The sequence below is a fragment of the Oryctolagus cuniculus genome, chromosome 3 (assembly GCF_964237555.1).
Source record: "Oryctolagus cuniculus chromosome 3, mOryCun1.1, whole genome shotgun sequence".
NCBI lineage: Eukaryota > Metazoa > Chordata > Mammalia > Lagomorpha > Leporidae > Oryctolagus > Oryctolagus cuniculus.
Window position 1 is genome coordinate 37,726,480 of NC_091434.1, and position 17,664 is coordinate 37,744,143.

The 17,664-nt window shown below is 45.4% G+C and overlaps 1 protein-coding gene and 1 long non-coding RNA gene across 2 annotated transcripts in view; one reads left to right on the forward strand and one right to left on the reverse strand.

The window, feature by feature from the left end:
- Positions 1-2,814: 2,814 nt before the first annotated feature.
- On the reverse strand, positions 2,815-5,274 carry LOC138848947 (uncharacterized). Its single transcript, XR_011387159.1, has 2 exons — positions 4,437-5,274; positions 2,815-3,942 (listed from the first exon to the last, which is right to left on the reverse strand). It is a non-coding gene; the product is annotated as an uncharacterized lncRNA (long non-coding RNA).
- Positions 5,275-5,393: 119 nt separating this feature from the next.
- SUMO1 (small ubiquitin like modifier 1) overlaps positions 5,394-17,664 on the forward strand; it is a 31,814-nt gene continuing 19,543 nt past the window's right edge. Inside the window, exon 1 of the mRNA XM_002712536.5 lies at positions 5,394-5,827. Within this exon, the coding sequence (XP_002712582.1) occupies positions 5,816-5,827 (12 nt within the window). The 5' untranslated portion in view covers positions 5,394-5,815. The remainder of the gene's footprint in view (positions 5,828-17,664) is intronic.

Consider the following 17,664-nt stretch of genomic DNA (forward strand, 5'->3'; position numbering starts at 1 on the left):
TTATAGAATGACAATCGCTTTAAACAGCACTCTGACCTAAGATCAACCCTTAAAGACATCCTTGTTTGGCTGAAAATCTCATGAGAACATTTCAGGCGTGGAAAGCCAAGACACTGTGGCAAAAATTTTTCTACATGAAGGATCTCTATGATTGACACCCCAGGAAAAAGTGGCCATCAAAGAAGTCTGTACTTTTCTCTGAAAGGAGGGAAGAACTTCCACTTTGCTTATGGCCTTGTCTAAATTCTGACAGACTGTGGATTCAAAAGGCTTCCATAGCCTCATGTCAAGAGTCTCAGGTGGTCACTGACGTCATACATAAGAGTGTTAATTGTTAAATTAACAACAGGTGGGCTGGCGCCGCGGCTCACTAGGCTAATCCTCTGCCTGGCGGCGCCAGCACCCCAGGTTCTAGTCCCGGTCGGGGCGCCAGATTCTGTCCCGGTTGCTCCTCTTCCAGGCCAGCTCTCTGCTGTGGCCAGGGAGTGCAGTGGAGGATGGCCCAAATGCTTGGGCCCTGCACCCCATGGGAGACCAGGATAAGCACCTGTCTCCTGCCATTGGATCAGCGCGGTGCGCCGGCCGCGGCAGCCATTGGAGGGTGAACCAATGGAAAAGGAAGACCTTTCTCTCTGTCTCTCTCTCTCACTGTCCACTCTGCCTGTCAAAAAAAAAAAAAAAAAAATTAACAACAGGTGTCACCATGCACTAACTTTCCATGCAGGAACTCTGTCCTAATGAGTTGTACTATGAGCGCTAACTGTAAAACTTGTTCTCAAATGGTTTGTGTGTGTGTGTGTGTGTGTGTGTGTGTGTGCAAATTGTTGAAATCTTTACTTAGTATGGAGTTGATCTTCTGAAAATGAATCTTGGGGCCAGCACTGTGGCGTAGTGGGTAAAGCTGCCCCCTGCAGTGCCTGCATCCAATATGGGTGCTGGTTCAAGTCCCAGGCTGCTCCACTTCTCATCCAGCTCTCTGGTATGGCCTAGGAAGGCAGTGGAAGATGGCCTACGTCCTTGGGCCCCTGCACTCATGTGGGAGACTTAGAAAAAGCTCCTGGCTCCTGGCTTTGGATTGGCGCAGCTCCGGCCGTTGTGGCCATTTGGGGAGTGACCACAGATGGAAGACCTCTCTCTCTCTCTCTCTCTCTCTTTCTCTCTCTCTGTGTGTCTCTGCTCTCTCTTACTCTGCCATTCAAATAAATAGTAGTGTGGGTGGGAGGGCAGGTATGCTGTGAAAAATAACTATATTCTTTTGTTGGAAAAAAATTTTCATTCCACATATCTACATTTTTTTTTCAAAAAATCTTCTCCATCTACTGATTTCTTTCCCAAGTGAGAAAGAATGAGCGTGAAGGTTGCAGGCTGTATCAATTTCTAATCTTACATACAGTTATTTTCTTCTTTCTTATTATTTTAAAAGATTTATTTATTTATTTATTTATTTGAAAGGCAGAGTTACAGAGAGAGGGAAAGAGAGATCTTGCATCTGCTGGTTCACTCCCCATATGGCTGCAATGGTCAGGGCTGGGCCAGGTTGAACCCAGGAGCCAGAAGCTTCATCTGGCTCTCCTGAATGGGCAGGAGGGGCCCAAACATTTGGGCCATCTTCTGTTACTTTCCCTAGGCCATTAGGAGGGAGCTGGATCAGAAATGGAGCAGTGAGAATATGAACTGCTGCCCATATGGGATGCTAGTGTGGCAGGTGGCAGCTTTAAACACTACACTGCAGGACCAGCCCCTCTTTCTTCTGTTTTTAAATGCTGACCATATAGCCAAATTAAAAAAAAATCTATTATTTATTGAACTTATTTGAGAAACAGAGAGACATATAGACAGAGATAGATCTTTCTTTTTCTTTTAAACAGATGTTTGTTCTTTTTTTCTTTAAGATTTATTTATTTATTTGCAAGTCAGAGTTAGAGAGAGGAGGGAGGAGAGGCAGAGAGAGAGAAAGGTCTTCCTTCCGATGGTTCACTCCCTAATTGGCCACAATGGCCAGAGCTGTGCTGATCTGAATCCAGGAGCCAGGAGTTTCTTCCGGGTTTCCCATGCAGGTGCAGAGACCCAAGGACTTGGGCCATCTTCCACTGCTTTCCCAGGCCACAGCAGAGAGCTGGATCGGAAGAGGAGCAGCTGGGACTCGAATATGGGATGCTGGCGCTTCAGGACAGGGCGTTAACCCGCTGCGCCACAGCGTGGCAGAGATAGATCTTTCATCTACTTGGTTACTCCCTGAAATGTCTGTTAACAGCTAGGACTGGAAGCCAGGAGCCAGAAACTCCATCTGATTCTCCCACATGGGTGGCAGGAACCCAACTACTTGAGCTATCAGGATTGCCTCCCAGGTTCTGCATTAGCAGAAAGCTGGAGTAAGGAGCCAGAGAGGGGACTTCAACTCAGGCCCTTTGCCATGGGATCCAATTGCCAGGCCAAACACCTCCCCATGCTTCTGTGTTTTTCTGTTTTGCCTTTTTTTAAAAATATTTATTTATTATTTGAAAGTCAGAGTTACAGAGAGAGAGAAGAGGCAGAGAAATAGAAAGGTCTTCCATCTGCTGGTTCACTCCCCAAATGGCCCCAATGGCCTGGGCTGTGCTGATTGAAGCCTGGAGCCAGGAGCTTTTTCTGGGTCTCCCACATGGGTGCAGGGGCCCAAGGACTTGGGTCATCTTCCACTGCTTTCCCAGGCCATAGCAGAGAGCTGGATCAGAAGTGGAGCAGCTGGCACCCATATGGGATGCCAATGTTGCAGGTGGAAGCTTAGCCTACTATGCCACATGGTCGGCCCCTCCTTTTACGACAAAGTCCAAATTTCTTTTTTTTTTTATTTTTTAAATTTTAAAAAAAGATTTATTTATTTATTTGAAAGGCAGGGTTACACAGAGAAAGAAGGAGAAGCAGAGAGAGAGAGAGAGAGAGAGAGAGAGAGAGAGTCTTCCATCCGCTGGTTCACTCCCCAGTTGGCTGCAACGGCCGGAACTGTGCTGATCTGAAGCCAGAAGCCAGGAGCAATTCTTCCGGGTCTCCAACAAGGGCGCAGGGGCCCAAGGACCTGGGCCACCCTCCACTGCTTTGCCAGGCCAGAGCAGAGAGCTGAATCGGAAGTGGAGCAGCCGGGACTTGAACAGTTGCCTATATGGGATGCTGGCACTGCAGGCGGCAGCTTTTACCCTTCAAGCCACAACACCGGTCCCGAAGTCCAAATTTCTTAATATACTTTAGTAGAGTTTCTATAAATGGGCTATTACTTTCCTCTCTAGCTCCTATATGCTAAACCATTCACTACCATATAGAACTTTCATTATTGTCCCTTTCCTCTCTTGCAACACGTTTAGGGTAGGAAAAATTCTTATCTTCCTTCTTCTAGCTCAGTAGTTTTCAAAATATGGTCTGGAGGACTTCTGACGTTTTCAGGAGTTATGCAAAGTCAAAGCAATTTTCATATAACCAAGATGTTACTTGCTTTTTTTAAAAGATTTATTTTATTTATTTGAAAGAGTTATGGAGGGAGGTAGAGCAGAAAGAGAGAGAGAGAGAGAGAGAAGGAGGGAGAGGTCTTCCATCTGCTGGTTCACTCCCCAAATGATTGCAATGGCCAGAGCTGAGCTGATCCAAAGCCAGGAGCCAGGAGCTTTTTCTGGGTCTCCCACATGGGTGTAGGGGTCCAAGGACTTGGGCCATCTTCCACTGCTTTCCCAGGCTGAAGCAGAGAGCTGGATCGGAGTGGAGCAGCTGGGACTCAAACCGGTGCCCACATGGGATGCCAGCGCTGCAGGCCTGTGGCTTTACCCGCTGCCCCACAGTGCTGGCCCCACTTGCTTTTTTTCATTGTGTGGACAGTAACACTGATAGTGTAAAAGTAATGGTTTATAAAACTGCTAGCATGGATCATACAATGACACAGTACTGCTATTCCTTTTATTCTTCACCGTGATGCATCTGAAATTTCAAAAATAGGTAATCTCAGCACAGAATGACCTTGAAGTGAGGTAAAAATTATGTGAGCTAAATAATTGCTTCCCAAAGATATCTACTTTCTAATGCCTAGAGTAACCTGTGAATTTTTTACTTTACATGGTAAAAAGGAACTTGGCAGAGGTGATCAAAGATCTTGCTATGGGGAGGTTATCCTGGATTTTCTGGGTGTGTTTAATGGAATCACAAGAGGAAGATACAAGGGTCAAATACAGAGAGGAAAATAATGTGACCATGAAATCAGAGGGGAGAGAGACAGAGTGACCCTGAAGATGCCGAGTGGGGAAAGGCAGGAAGAAAGCCTCAGAAAAGGGGAGAGCAAGGAGAGAAGGGGTAGGTGCAGAGATGGGGAGGGTAGATACTTAAAGCCCCCTTTAGCTATTTGAATAATGCTGCCGTGACCATTTATAAACACGTTTTTGAATGGACCCACATTTTCAGTTTTCTTGAATTTTTACCTATGAGAGGACTTGCTGGGTCATATGCCAAGTTTGAGAAACTGAAAGCCTATTTTCCAAAACATTTTATATTCCCACTAACAAGAGGAGAAGATTCCAGTTTCTTCCTATCCTTGTCAGCAATTGTTATTATCTTTTTGAGAATAGCCATCACAGGGGGTGTGAAGTGGTATCTCCTGTAGTTTTAATTTGCATTTCCTTAATGGCTAATCAAGCTGAGCATTTTTTCATGTCCATTTATACGTTTTCTTTGGACAAATGTCTATTCAATCCTTGGCCCATTTTAAAATATCATCTTTTTCTTGATGTTATCATTCTTCATATATTCTGAATATTAAATCTTTATCAGATATATTGCAAATATTTTCTCCCTTCCTCAGGTTGTTTATCTCAACACGAAAGACTTAACTTTAAATTTTGATAACATCATTTTTCCTTGGTTGTTTGTGCTCACAAGTCATCTAATCCAAGTCACTAAGATTCACGCTATGCTTTCATGTAAGCGTTCTATAGTTTAGTTCTCACATATGGAGCTCGAGTCTATTTTAGTTTCACATATGTTGTGAGGTGGAGATTCACAAATCCGTTCTTTCACATGTGGACGTCCAGTAGACTCTCTACCATCTGCTTTTATCTTTATCCTCGGCGTTTACGCCATCAGAGTCATTGTATTTTAAAGGAGAAAGAAGGATCATCCTTTAACTCCAAAACCAGTTCCAGGGCTGGAATTAGTTGCTCTTCTCCGCCCGTTCAGAACTTTCAGCCGTGTTTTTCGTCAGTAGCCACCTAGATCGTATCCAGCCGGGTGGTAGTTATTTTACTGTTGTGAATCCAGGTCGTGTGTTTGGCGGGGAGAGGAGGGCTGGTTAACCAAACACGTTTGCTGTAGGGTAAGCAGGGCTGGCATCCAAGCCACTTATTTAGGGAACGTTGGCTAGCAAGGCAGGAAGGAGACAAAAGAGCCGTCTTGGCTCAGTCTTCAGAAACGCACAAGGTGTCGGAGAGGGAGGAGCCTGGCTAGAACGCGGAGACAGGGGGCCGGCCGGACCCTTTCCCGCGGGGGGACGGCTTCGGGCCGCAGGCGTGGCGCCCGGTCCTCGGAAGAGCTGCTCTTCAGGCTCCAGACGGCCGGCAAAGCAGCGGCTGCAGGACCCTCCCGCCGCCGGCCGCTCCCCTACCCACTTTCCCGCCAGCCCCTTCCTCTCTTCCCCGGCCCTCCTCCCTGAGCCGAGCGGAAGTGACGCGAGGCGTAGCGGAAGTCCCTGCAGCCGCGGTGTTGTGCTGTGGGCAAGGGAAAAGGATTTGTAAACCCCGGAGCGAGGTTCTGCCTACCCGAGGCCGCTGCTGTGCGGAGAGCCCCGGGGAAAGCCACCATCACCATGTCTGACCAGGTACCGGGCTGGAAGCCCTTCGCCGGAGGTGGCCGGGGCTTAGCCCGCAGGTCCGCCTGCTGCTCGCCTGGGGGCCGGGGATGGAGGCGCGGGGGAGGGGAGCGCGCAATGGGGGAGGGGGCGGCCGGTGGGGACTGGGCCGCCGAGGGAGGGGAGCGAGCTAGTGCCGGAGACGCCGGGGCCTGCCGCGGGGCTCCGGGAGCCGCCCTGCTCCTCCCTGGCCTCGCTCATCACCCCCTGTGCCCCAGCGCCGCTGGTCGCGGCCTCCCTCACGTCGTTCCCCTTCTTTCTCCCGGGTCGACCAGGTGCAGAGCCCCGCTTCCACCCCCCCAAGGATCCCCGGGGAGCCCGTCCGTCTCCCTCCAGAGGACTGATTGCTGAAGCAAGGCCCTAGGCCCCAGTTATGTAACGGGAGAGAATCCCTGACTGGGAGCCTCCTGGCCTTGCAAAGCGGCTGGACTCCACTTTTTGGTTCTCGGGGCGGGGGGCGGCGGGAGACGAGGGAGACATTGTTTGATGTTGTCGGGAATCTAGAAAGCACAGCTTTCCGTCCGGGTTGCAGCCGGGGCCGGGCAGCCCCAGCTCTCCTCTGAGCCGGTTTTCCGGTGTGGGGGTGCAGAGCTGTCCCTCTTGTCTGTACTTTCCCATTTCTTACTCGGGATTGGCTCTTCAACCCTCCAGTTGCAAGAGAGCACTCAGAATAACCCAGAAGCAAAGTGGAACAAAGCTGCTAGAGCAATAAACAAACAAACAAACAACAAACCAAGGCAATACAGCTGAGCGTTTACCTGAAAATGACTTTTTGAGGAGAAGGATGGGAAAACCTGGAGTATGTAGAGCTGCTGGAGAACGTTTGTAGAAAAGCTGCCCATTCTGGCAGTGTGCTCCGTTGCAGTGTTAATATCAAAAATTTAATTGAGGTTTGCACTCAGTACTGATAGGTTTTTCCCTGATAAGTTTTTTTTTTTTTTTTTTTCCACCATCCTCGTTAACTGCGTTTATGGCTGAGTTTTAGTTCTTAAGGTTCTTGTTTGGTCTTTGCTCAGGCAGCTTGCACTTTTAAAAGTGTTTTGAGTGATAGTTACTGGGAAAACGGTTTTCATGCCACTCCACAAAGTACTTGAACTTTTAAATTTAACACGCTTATTCCCTTGGCTCTTAACCCAGTTTTGTACCGCTTGGTGAGAGCAAGTGAGGTTTTTGCAGTTTTTTACTGTTGTACAAAATGTACCCGTATATTTTTTAAGCCTAACTGTAGTCTAGATTACTTTTTGATGGATCTGCTTATTAATAATTAGATTAATTCCCAAGTTGGTGTGGGAATGGCATGATAAATATCTCCCTAGATAGTTGTTTACTTGGTTACCAGGGAGGAAAGAACAGGTGTAAATGCTTGGTTTCATCAGCCTTTTATTTTGATGCTCAGAAGTGGCTAGAAAGCATGTTGAAATTTACGGTAGGCTGATGAAAGCAATAGTCAAAAAGAGCTCGGAACTGTAGAATTGTTTGATGCAGTTTGAAGTCGGGTCATTTGAGAAAGACATGATGGGAGACATAAAGGACATAGGATACCGATAGATTCTTTTCAGGGTGTCCGAGGGCAGAACTATTTCTGCGTTAAAAGTAGATGCTGTTTGTTTTTTGCACTCTCATTCTTTCATTAGTGTTAATTGGAGTTTTCTAGAAACTAACCCGATTTGTGCTATCACAACAGATTGAAATGTGGAAGCCGATATGAAAATCCAGCTGCCTTCTATTAAGCCAGACATTAAACAGCTTTGAAAAACTGTGAAACAGTGCCGCTCTTTGCACTAATTTTGTTTTGGAAAAATCTGTTTAATAACAACATGTTATTTGTTAACGGGTTTATTGTTATTTGGAAGTGAATAAATATTTAAAACATTTCTCAGCTTCAGTGTTTAATATTGTAAATATCAATACATAGAACCATTCTAATAGAAGGGTTATGATGTTCTAAATAATTTTTAAGCATATGAAAGTCCTGAGATAAACAGTTTGAGAACTGTTGCTTTGGGTTTGCTGACCAGTATTATTGTTGATAATAGGACCCAGTATTAATTCAGTGTTGGGTGCTAAAGATTTAAAGACCTATGAAGCTGAGCTGCTGCCTTTAAGAGGCTTATAAATGAAGACAGGAATCCCAAATTACTGCTGTGTAATGTCAGCAGCAAACTGAACCACTGTCTCTAGAAGATAATGTTAATTTAGAACAGTTCTTTAGGGCTGCTCTCAAAAGGTGCTAAGATACTTGAAATTGATTAATAGTTTCAGGTTCAAATAGGTGGACATTAAATTTACACGACTTAAATTGCTAATTTGTCTGTTGATTAATGAAAAATTATTATTTTTGGAATTTGAGGGAAACACATTTTAACAATTCAGTGTTACCCAGTGAATTTTGGGACTATCATCAAATGGTCTACACTGTTTCTGAGTGTGAGGCCCCTAGACTCTAAAGGCTGAGAATCCAAGGAAATTGTTCAAAATGTTTTGTATTTGTGCATGTCAGTTTTTGTTTGTTTCTTTGTTTTGGTGATGGTGGGGAGCAGAAAGGGCTTTTAGCTCTCATCAAATCCTAAGGGGTACATGATCCCTTCAAAAGGTTAAGGACCACTTTTTTTTTTTTTTTTTTAAGATTTTATTTATTATAATCAAAATTACAGAGAGAGGTAGAGACAGAATCTTCCATCCACTGGTTCACTCCCTAAATGGCCACAACTGCCAGAGTTAGGCCAGACGGAAGCCGGGAGATTGTTGCAGGAAGGACCACCCTTTAACCAAGTAACAGGAAGTGTTAGCCCACTTTCATCTTGCAGCAAGACACGTAGAACTGTAGGTTTAATAATATCAAAGGGATAAGGATAGTTTGTACAGCTATAAGTTTGATCATACCCAATCATCAAATTTGGCTTGGAGTTTAGTTCTTCAATTCAGATTTGTTAATTCTAACAGTTGGATGACTGGTTTGCATCAGTTCTAACTGAATCTTGTAATAGCCAGGTTGAATGATTTCCTTTTATCTTTAGTGAAGGATTTGGAAGCATTTTGCTGCTTAACGAAGTACCTCAAAATTTAGTATCTCAAAAGCACAGTGTTTTATTTTGCTTATTCTCTTCAATTTTGATAGGGCTCTGAGTTAGATTCATCTCCGCTCCTTGGTGTGTGGGATGACTCATGGCTGGGGGATGGGATGGTTGGAGGTGGGGTGGGGAGGAACTGACTAGCTTTTCATGTAGTCCCAGCAGCTCTTGCAGTGGTCACATCCTGTGTTCTCAGCATGGAGACTCCAGGGTGGATTTTTCAGACTTAAGGCTGTTCGAGGATCACAGAATATTTTAAGAGACCGCAGTTGGAAATAGCGAGACACCTAGGATCTAGCCCTGGAAGTCACTTTTGTATTCTTTTGGTCAGTCAAATCTGTGTAGCCAGCCCAGGGAAAAACATTTAGATTGGGAAGAGTAGCAAAATTGCAGTTATCTTTAATCTGCCATATTTATTATATTTTTTTGTCATGATACTTTTCTTATGGTTCCCTGTTGATGTTTACTGATTTTGGTAATTTAGCTTGAAGTAACAGAATACTAGGAAGTGGCATTTTGAAATTCTTAAGATATATGCTATTTATATCATAGAATAGGTATGTTAAATTGTGGCTGTTACCTACACTGTGGTTGGCAATGTTTTAGGCATTTCCTACCCTAGCAGAGGGGTGATACATACTCTGTCTCCTCTGACAGACGTGAGATGCTGCTAGTGGAAGCAACGCATCTATAGATCGTGATAAAATACTTCAAAGAAAGTCAGGCTGCTGGTTTACTTCCCAGTTGGGAGTGGGGCTGAAGCTGGGAGTCAGATAGGCGTTCCTGGATTCCCACATGAGTGGCCAAAGCCCAGTTACTTGAACCATCCCTACTGCCTCCCAGGGCCTGCATCGGCAGGAGGCCACAGCCAGGAGCCACTGCTGGGAATTGAATTGTGATGTGGGATACAGGCATTTTAACTGGTGTCTTATCTGCAGGCTAAAACCTAAGCCACCTAAACAATTGTTTTGTGAAAACCGAATGTGATTGTTATGGTTAGAGTACTCATTAAGGTTAGTTGAGTAGTTCCAGTTTCAAAACTATAAAGCAGGGTGGGTGTGGTGCTTCAGTGGGTTAATCCAGTTTTTGGGACCCCCACATCCCATGTTGGCATACTGGTTTGAGGCCCGGCTGTGCCACTTCCAACCCAACTCCTTGCTATTGCCCCTCGGAAGGCAGCAGGTTTGCCAAAGTATTTGGGTCCCTGCTATCCATGTGGGAGGTTCAGATGGAGTTCTGTGTTCCTGACATCAGCCTAGCCCAGCTCTGGCTTTTGCAGGCATTTGAAGAAAGAACCAGTGGATGGAAGATGGATATCTATCTCTCCCTCTTTCTGACATTTGCTTCTCTCCCCCTCCAGCCCTGTCACTCTTCCTTTCAAAATAAATAAATAGATTAAACAAATCTTTTTTTAAAAATTTTTTTTTGACAGGCAGAGTGGACAGAGAGAGAGAGAGAGAGAGAGAAAGGTCTTCCTTTGCCGTTGGTTCACCCTCCAATGGCCGCCGCGGCCAGTGCGCTGCTGCCAGCGCACCGCGCTGATCCGATGGCAGGAGCCAGGTACTTATCCTGGTCTCCCATGGGGTGCAGGGCCCAAGTACTCGGGCCATCCTCCACTGCACTCCCGGGCCACAGCAGAGAGCTGGCCTGGAAGAGGGGCAACCGGGACAGAATCCGATGCCCCGACCGGGACTAGAACCTGGTGTGCCAGCGCCGCAAGGCGGAGGATTAGCCTAGTGAGCCACGGCGCCGGCCTAAACAAATCTTTTTTTAAGATTTATTCATTTATTTGAAAGAGTTACACAGAGAGAGGAGAGGCAGAGAGAAAGAGAGAGGTCTTCCATCTGATGGCTCACTCGGCTGCAATGGCCAGAGCTGCACGGATCCAAAGCCAGGAGCCAGGAGCTTCTTCCAGGTCTCCCACACAGGTGCAGGGGCCCAAGGACCCAAGCCATCTTCCACTGCTTTCCCAGGCCACAGCAGAGAGCTGGATTGGAAGTGGAGCAGCTGTGTCTCGAACCGGTGCCCATATAGGATGCCGACGCTTCAGGGCAGGGCATTAACCCGCTGTGCCACAGTGCTGACCCCTAAACAAATCTTTAAAAAATAAAAGCTGCCACTTGGGACACCTGCATCCATATTGGGGTGCTGGTTTAGTCCCAGCTATTCTGCTTTTGATTCAGCTTCCTGCCGAGGCACCTGGGAAGGTAGCAGATGATGGCCCAAGGACTTGGGTCCCTGCCACTCACATGAGAGACCCAGGTGGAATTCTGGGCTCCTGGCTTTGGCTTGACATTTTGGGAGTAAGCCAGTAGGTGGAAGATCTTTATCTTTCACTCACTGCTTTTCAAATGAATCTAAATGAATCTTTTTTTTTTTTTTTTAAATTTTTGACAGACAGAGTGGACAGTGAGAGAGAGAGAGAGAAAGGTCTTCCTTTTGCCATTGGTTCACCCTCCAATGGCCACCGCGGCCGGTGCGCTGCGGCCAGCGCACCGCGCTGATCCAATGGCAGGAGCCAGGTACTTATCCTGGTCTCCCATGGGGTGCAGGGCCCAAGTACTTGGGCCATCCTCCACTGTCTTCCCGGGCCACAGCAGAGAGCTGTCCTGGAAGAGGGGTAACCGGGACAGAATCCGGCGCCCCGACTGGGACTAGAACCCGGTGTGCCAGCGCCGCAAGGCGGAGGATTAGCCTAGTGAGCCGCGGTGCCGGCTCAAATGAATCTTAAAAAAAAAAAGCAAAAAACTATAAAGCAGTTGTCACGTATGCCCCTGTTGCTGTTAAGACAGCTCTATTGTAATTTTTATTTTAAAATTTTTTATTTGGAAGGCAGAGACAGAGCTTCCGTCCACTTGTTCACTCCCCATGTCTACAACAGTCAGGACTAGGACATACTGAAGCCAGGGGCCTGGAACTGTGACTCGGTCTCCCACGTGGGTGGGCAGGCACCCAAATATTTGAGCCATTACCCCTTCCTCCCTGGTTGGGCATTAGCAGGGAGCTGGATTGGGAGTGGAGCTGGGACTCTGATAGGGATGTGGGTGTCTTAACTGCTGTGCCAAATACTTGCCATTCTATTGTAATTTTGATATATTATTATATAAATATCTTTTGTTGCAGTGATATGTAAGTGTCTCCATTAGATTGTTAGTTTTTTGAGAGCTAGGAATCAGATTTTCTTTATTTTTAAAGTGTTCAGCACACTGGATACTTAATTTTGTTTTTAAAGATTTATTTATTTATTTGAAAGGCAGAATTACAGAGAGGGTGACAGAGAGTGAGTTCACTTCTCAAATGGCCACAACCGCCAGGACTGGACCAGGCTGAAGCCAGGAGCCAGAAACTTCTGCAGGGTCTCCGATGCGGGTGGCAGGGGCCCAGGCACTTGGGCCATCTGCTGCTGCTTTCCCAGGTGCATTAGCAGGGAGCTGGGTCAGAAGTGCTGGAGCTTCTGTGGGATCACAGATGATAGCTTAACCTGCTGCGCCACAGAACTGGGCCCTAAAACTTGCTGAATTTTCACATACTGAACACATCTATGCAGTCAACACCCATATGAAGAGCCAGTGTCCTGGTTTTTAACACATAAATCAGTTCTGTCTGTTTTTACACATAACAGCATTTTGTGAATAGAATCACGTAATGCGTACTTCTGTGTCCGGCTTCTTAGAGTCATTTCGAGAGTTGGCCATTGTCTTATGTAGTTGTGTGTTATGAAGTCTCATCGGAGTGTTGCATTCCATTGTGTGACTGTACCATAGTTTACTTATTCTGCTTTTGAAGTGTTGGGGCAGTTTTCTAGGACTTTTAATTTAATTAATTTATTTAAACTTCTATTTATTTGAGAAGCACAGAGACAGAGCTCTGTCCACTGGTTTGCTCTGCAGATGGCTGCAACCTCGAAGGCTGGGCTGTAGTTGAAAGCCAGTGCCAGGAGCTCATTGCAGGTCTGCCCTGTGGGTGGCAGGAGCCCAGTCATAGAGTCGTCATAGCTGCTTCTCACCGACTGCGGAGAGGAAGCTGGAGTCAGCAGCTAAAGCTAGGAATTGAACCCAGATACTCTTGATAAAGTGATGTGGGCGTCTTAACCACTAAACACACACTCCCGGAGCTATATTTAACATGCATCAAAAGATAGCATTTATAGCACCTTCTGTGACAGGATTACTTTTAGACTGAATAATAGAAAATCTGATATATTATAAGTTAAACAAGTATGTTGTTAATTTTTCTCATGAAACAAGAAGTCTGGAAGTAAGTAGCCACAACCCTTAACAGGTTTTACCTTTCGCCCTAATGCTTGTCTCTTGGGGCACAAAAAAAGGCTACTTTGTGTTCTTAGCAGGAAAAAAGGGGGAGGGGCAAAAGGAAAAGGCACGTTATATTTTATTTACCCGGTTATTTCTTTTTTTAAAAGATTTTATTTATTTGAAAAGCAGAGTTAGAGAGATAGGGGAGAGAGAGAGAGAGAGAGAGAGTTATTGATATCATCCATTACTGGTTCACTCCCTAAATGGCTACAACAGCCAGGACTGGACCAAGCTTGAAGCCAGGAGCTTCTTCCAGGTCTCCCATGTGGGTAGAGGAGCCCAAGTAATTTGGGCCATCTGCTGCTGCTTTCCCGGGCACATTACTAGGGAGCTGGATCGGAAGTGGAGCAGCTGGGACTTGGACCAGTGTCTGTGTGGGATGCTCATGCTGGAGGCAGTGGCATAGCACGCTGCAACACACTGCTAGAGCCTGGAGATCTGTTTTTTCAGCTGGGCAAGTTAAGGCTTTGCTTTGTAAGGAAGAAGGGGAAAAATAGGTGCCTGCCAAACCTCCAAATCGGTTTTGCTAATACTTTCAGATACAAATAAGCCAGTTTGTTCCAGGCTTTATATAAGGGCATGTTCAAGGGGTTTACACAACCAATAACATTTTCAATTATAATTTTTAGTTCCTGAGAAACTGCATATCTAGTGTTTAACCACAGTTGAGGGTTGAATGTTAATAAACAGAAGGCCCAATGTCTTGCCAGCTTTCACTTAAGCCTTGAATTTATGGTGCCTTTTTTTTTTTTTAATATTATTACTTTAAAAAGCAGAGTTACAAAGCGAGAGAGACAATGAGAGAGAGAGCTCTTCCATCTGCTGGTCACTCCCCTAATGGCCACAACGGCCAGAACTGAACCAATCCGGAGCCAGGAGTTTCTTCTGGGTCTCCCATGTGGGTGCCGGGGCCCAAGGGCTTGGACCATCTTCTACTGCTTTCCCAGGCCATAGCAGAAAGCTGGATTGGAAGTGGAGCAGCCGGGACTCGAACCGGCGCCCATATGGGATGGTGGCACTGTAGGCGGCAGCTTTACCCACTATGCCACAGCGCCAGCCCCAAAGTTATGGCATTAAATCTGGTCAGTTCTATTCCAAATTTCTAGTATTGTCTCATGAAGTTTGAAAATGTATTTGTACTTCTATGTTTTTAGTATTTTGGTAAATCCATTTAAGTAAGAGGGAAGTGACTATTGTAATTCTAGGTTTTTACCTTTCAGTAATGGATCTAAGTACTAGAAGTATCCAGTTTAATCCTTTTTTTTTTTTTAAAGACTTATTTATTTACTTGAAAGGCAGAATTACAGAGGGGCAGAGAGAGAGAGAGAGAGAGAGAGAGAGAAAGAAAGAAAGAGAAAGAGAGAGAGGTCTTCCATCCACTGACTCACTCCCCAGATGGCTGCAATGGCTGGAGCTGGGCTGATTTGAAGCCAGGAGCTTCTTCCGTGTCTCCCATGCGAGTGCAGGGGCCCAAAGACTTGGACCATCTTCTTCTGCTTTCCTAAGCTATAACAGAGGGCTGGATCAGAAGTAGAGCAGCTGGGACTCTAACTGGTGCCCACATGGGATGCCAGCACTGCAGGCGGCAACTTTACCCGCTATGCCACTGTGCTGGCCCCTCCAGTTTAGTCTGAGGTTTCTTCATTAAGAGATGAAATAAATTGGTATATACAATATTTTTCAAACTTTGCCTTAAAAAATCTATTTATTTTAGACAGTAAGCTTTCATCCTGTAGTTCACTCCTCAAATGCCTGCATTGGTTGGGTCTGGGTCAGAACCAGGAGTTTGATTCAGGTCTCCCTCTTGAGTGGTGGGGACCCAATTACTTGATCTGTCACCACTGCATCGCAGGTTCTGCATTAGCAGGAAGCTGGAGTCAGGAATCAGAACCAGGCATTGAACCCAGGTACTCTGAAAATGGACATGGCTGTCCCAGCTGGCACCGTAACTGCTAGGCCAAACACCTGCCTTTGGGTGAATGCATTTTTAATGAAATTTTTTATTATGGAAAATTAATGTATATATAATGAATCCCATGTAACCATGTCTGGGCCCATATTTCACCTGCAGCACCCCATGTTATTTTGAAGCTAGTCCCCTGTCATTTCATCTGTAAATATTTCAGTGTGTCTCTAAGAGAAAGATAATTTCTTTTAACAAAAGGAAAAATTTTGTTTTCCATATCTTTTCCAATCTAGCTCCCTTTCCAGATCTAGCCATCTCTTTTCGAGTTGTTGATCTGTATCTTGGATAATGGAGTTGATAGTGCGTGGTGCCTGGTATATTCCTTTACCACACCAGTTATCAGATTTTGATCTCTGGATGATCTAGACCTGAAATTCAGAGATTTTCAGTTTTTGTATTGATCTCGTATATACACTTAAGGTTTCTTTCCATCAGCAGTTTCTTCTGCTGTGTGACTGTGTACCCTTTTCAGCCAATTCAACTAGTCCTCCCTGGGATTTTTTTCTTTGATGACCTGGTGTCCCAGGCCCAGAGCTGAATGCTTTCACTGTTTTGTGACTGGTGTGCCATACCACTTTGCATCGGCTTCTTTTTCAGACGGGAGAGAAGGAAAGAGGCACACACAAAGAACACTGAGATCACTAGAGACAAACTTTGACCTTTTTTTTTTTTTTTTTGTCTAGGATCTTCTTATTTTCCAGGCTAGTTTGTTTAAAAAAAAAAAAAAAAAAAAGAGCAAACCAAAAGCTCGAAGAGCGTTAAGCAAGCATGAGGCTATTAAACAGGCACTGCAGGTGATTATTACTGAGGTAGTTCAGAGTGGAGATGAGAGCCCCAGAATGGAGTGTTCAGGGAGAGTGGCAGGGTTGGACGTTTGGAAAATGCAAACTCAAGTGTTCATTTGTTCTTACAAAATTGAAGTGAATTATGTCCAATTCTCAACCATGAATATAAAAAACTGGAAAGTCTTTGTTTAAACTTACATTGTGTACAGAAGTATGAACCATAAGTCAGATTTTGTGGTATGATAAGGAAAATAGTGCTGTCAGCTTATTAATTCCACAAACTTATTAACTGCCTAGTATGTGCTTGGCATTACAAACATAATAAAGTTGAAAAAATTTGGACTTGACCCTTGTAAGATTGTAGGGAAGATTAAACATATAAACTTGTCACAGAAGAGAGAGGGGATAGAGTTATCTTCCATCTGCTGGTTTACTCCCCCAGTGGCTGCAATGACAGGGCCATTGTTGAAAGATAATGCATCTTGTTTTGGACACGTGTAGATCTGCAGGTGCTTGGGTAAATGAGTAAGAAGCTCAGTGAGGCTGTCAGGTTGGAGGGGTGGTTGTGAGTCACTAGTGTATGGGAAGGAGTTGAACTCGTAGGTCACCCACCTGGAGAGGCAAACTGCCGAGCAGAAGACTGAGACATGGAACTTAGAGGAAGACCAGCATTTAAAGAAGTGGTCAAGATGAGGAGAGATTGGAACTTGGAAGCTAGAGGTAGAGAATTTTCCAGAAAGAAGTCATCAGTATCTATTGTTTTAGAGAGTCAAAGATGAGAGTTGGAAGTATCCATTGGGGGGGACGGCTGCGATATGGTGTAGCGAGTGAGGCCGCTGCTTGCAGTGCCGGCATCCCATATGGGCACCGGTTCAGTCCCGGCTGCTCCACTTCCAATCCAGCTCTCTGCTATGGTCTGGAAAAGCAGTACAAGATGGCCCAAGTTCTTGGGCCCCTGCACCCTTGTGGGAGACCCAGAAAAATTTCCTGTCTCCTGGCTTTGCATCGACGTAGCTCCAGCCGTTGTGGCTATCTGGGGAGTCAGCCAGTGGATGGAAGTCCTCTCTTTCTCTGCCTCTCCTTCTCCCTCTGTGTAACTCTGCCTTTCAAATAAATAAATCAATAAATTTTTTTTTTTTTTTAAAGAAAGAAAGTATCCATTGGGTTTAGCAGTAAGGAGTCCAACTGGTAACCCTTGGTGAGGGCAGTGTCAAGTGAAATGGGACATAGACCAGGTTACAGTGAGTTGAGTGTGAAAGAGAGCATATTAAATGCTGAATAAGCAAGCTGTAAGAAGTTGAAGGGACCATTTTGAAGTTGAGAGTAAATGCCATACAAGAGGAATACATTGCAGTAGGAACACTGAAGGAAGATAACTCATTTCTTTTGGGAGGTTGGGGAGTGCTATAGTTCTGGAAGAGTTTTTGAAAATACTGGATTCTGTTGGTGTGTGGGATGGGTATTGTAGAGGGGATTTCAGGAGAGGCTGGGAGAGGATATTACAGTCCCAGTAAAGGAAACTGAGGTGCGAAAGGGCCCAAGATGGAAGAATGCTAGTGGACATATTTGGGGAACGGCAGATTGTCTGATTTACCAGAATCCCTGGGTTTATAAAGGGAACCGTGAGAGGAGACAGAACTGAGGTTGATGATGAGAGAACTGAATGTGCTGT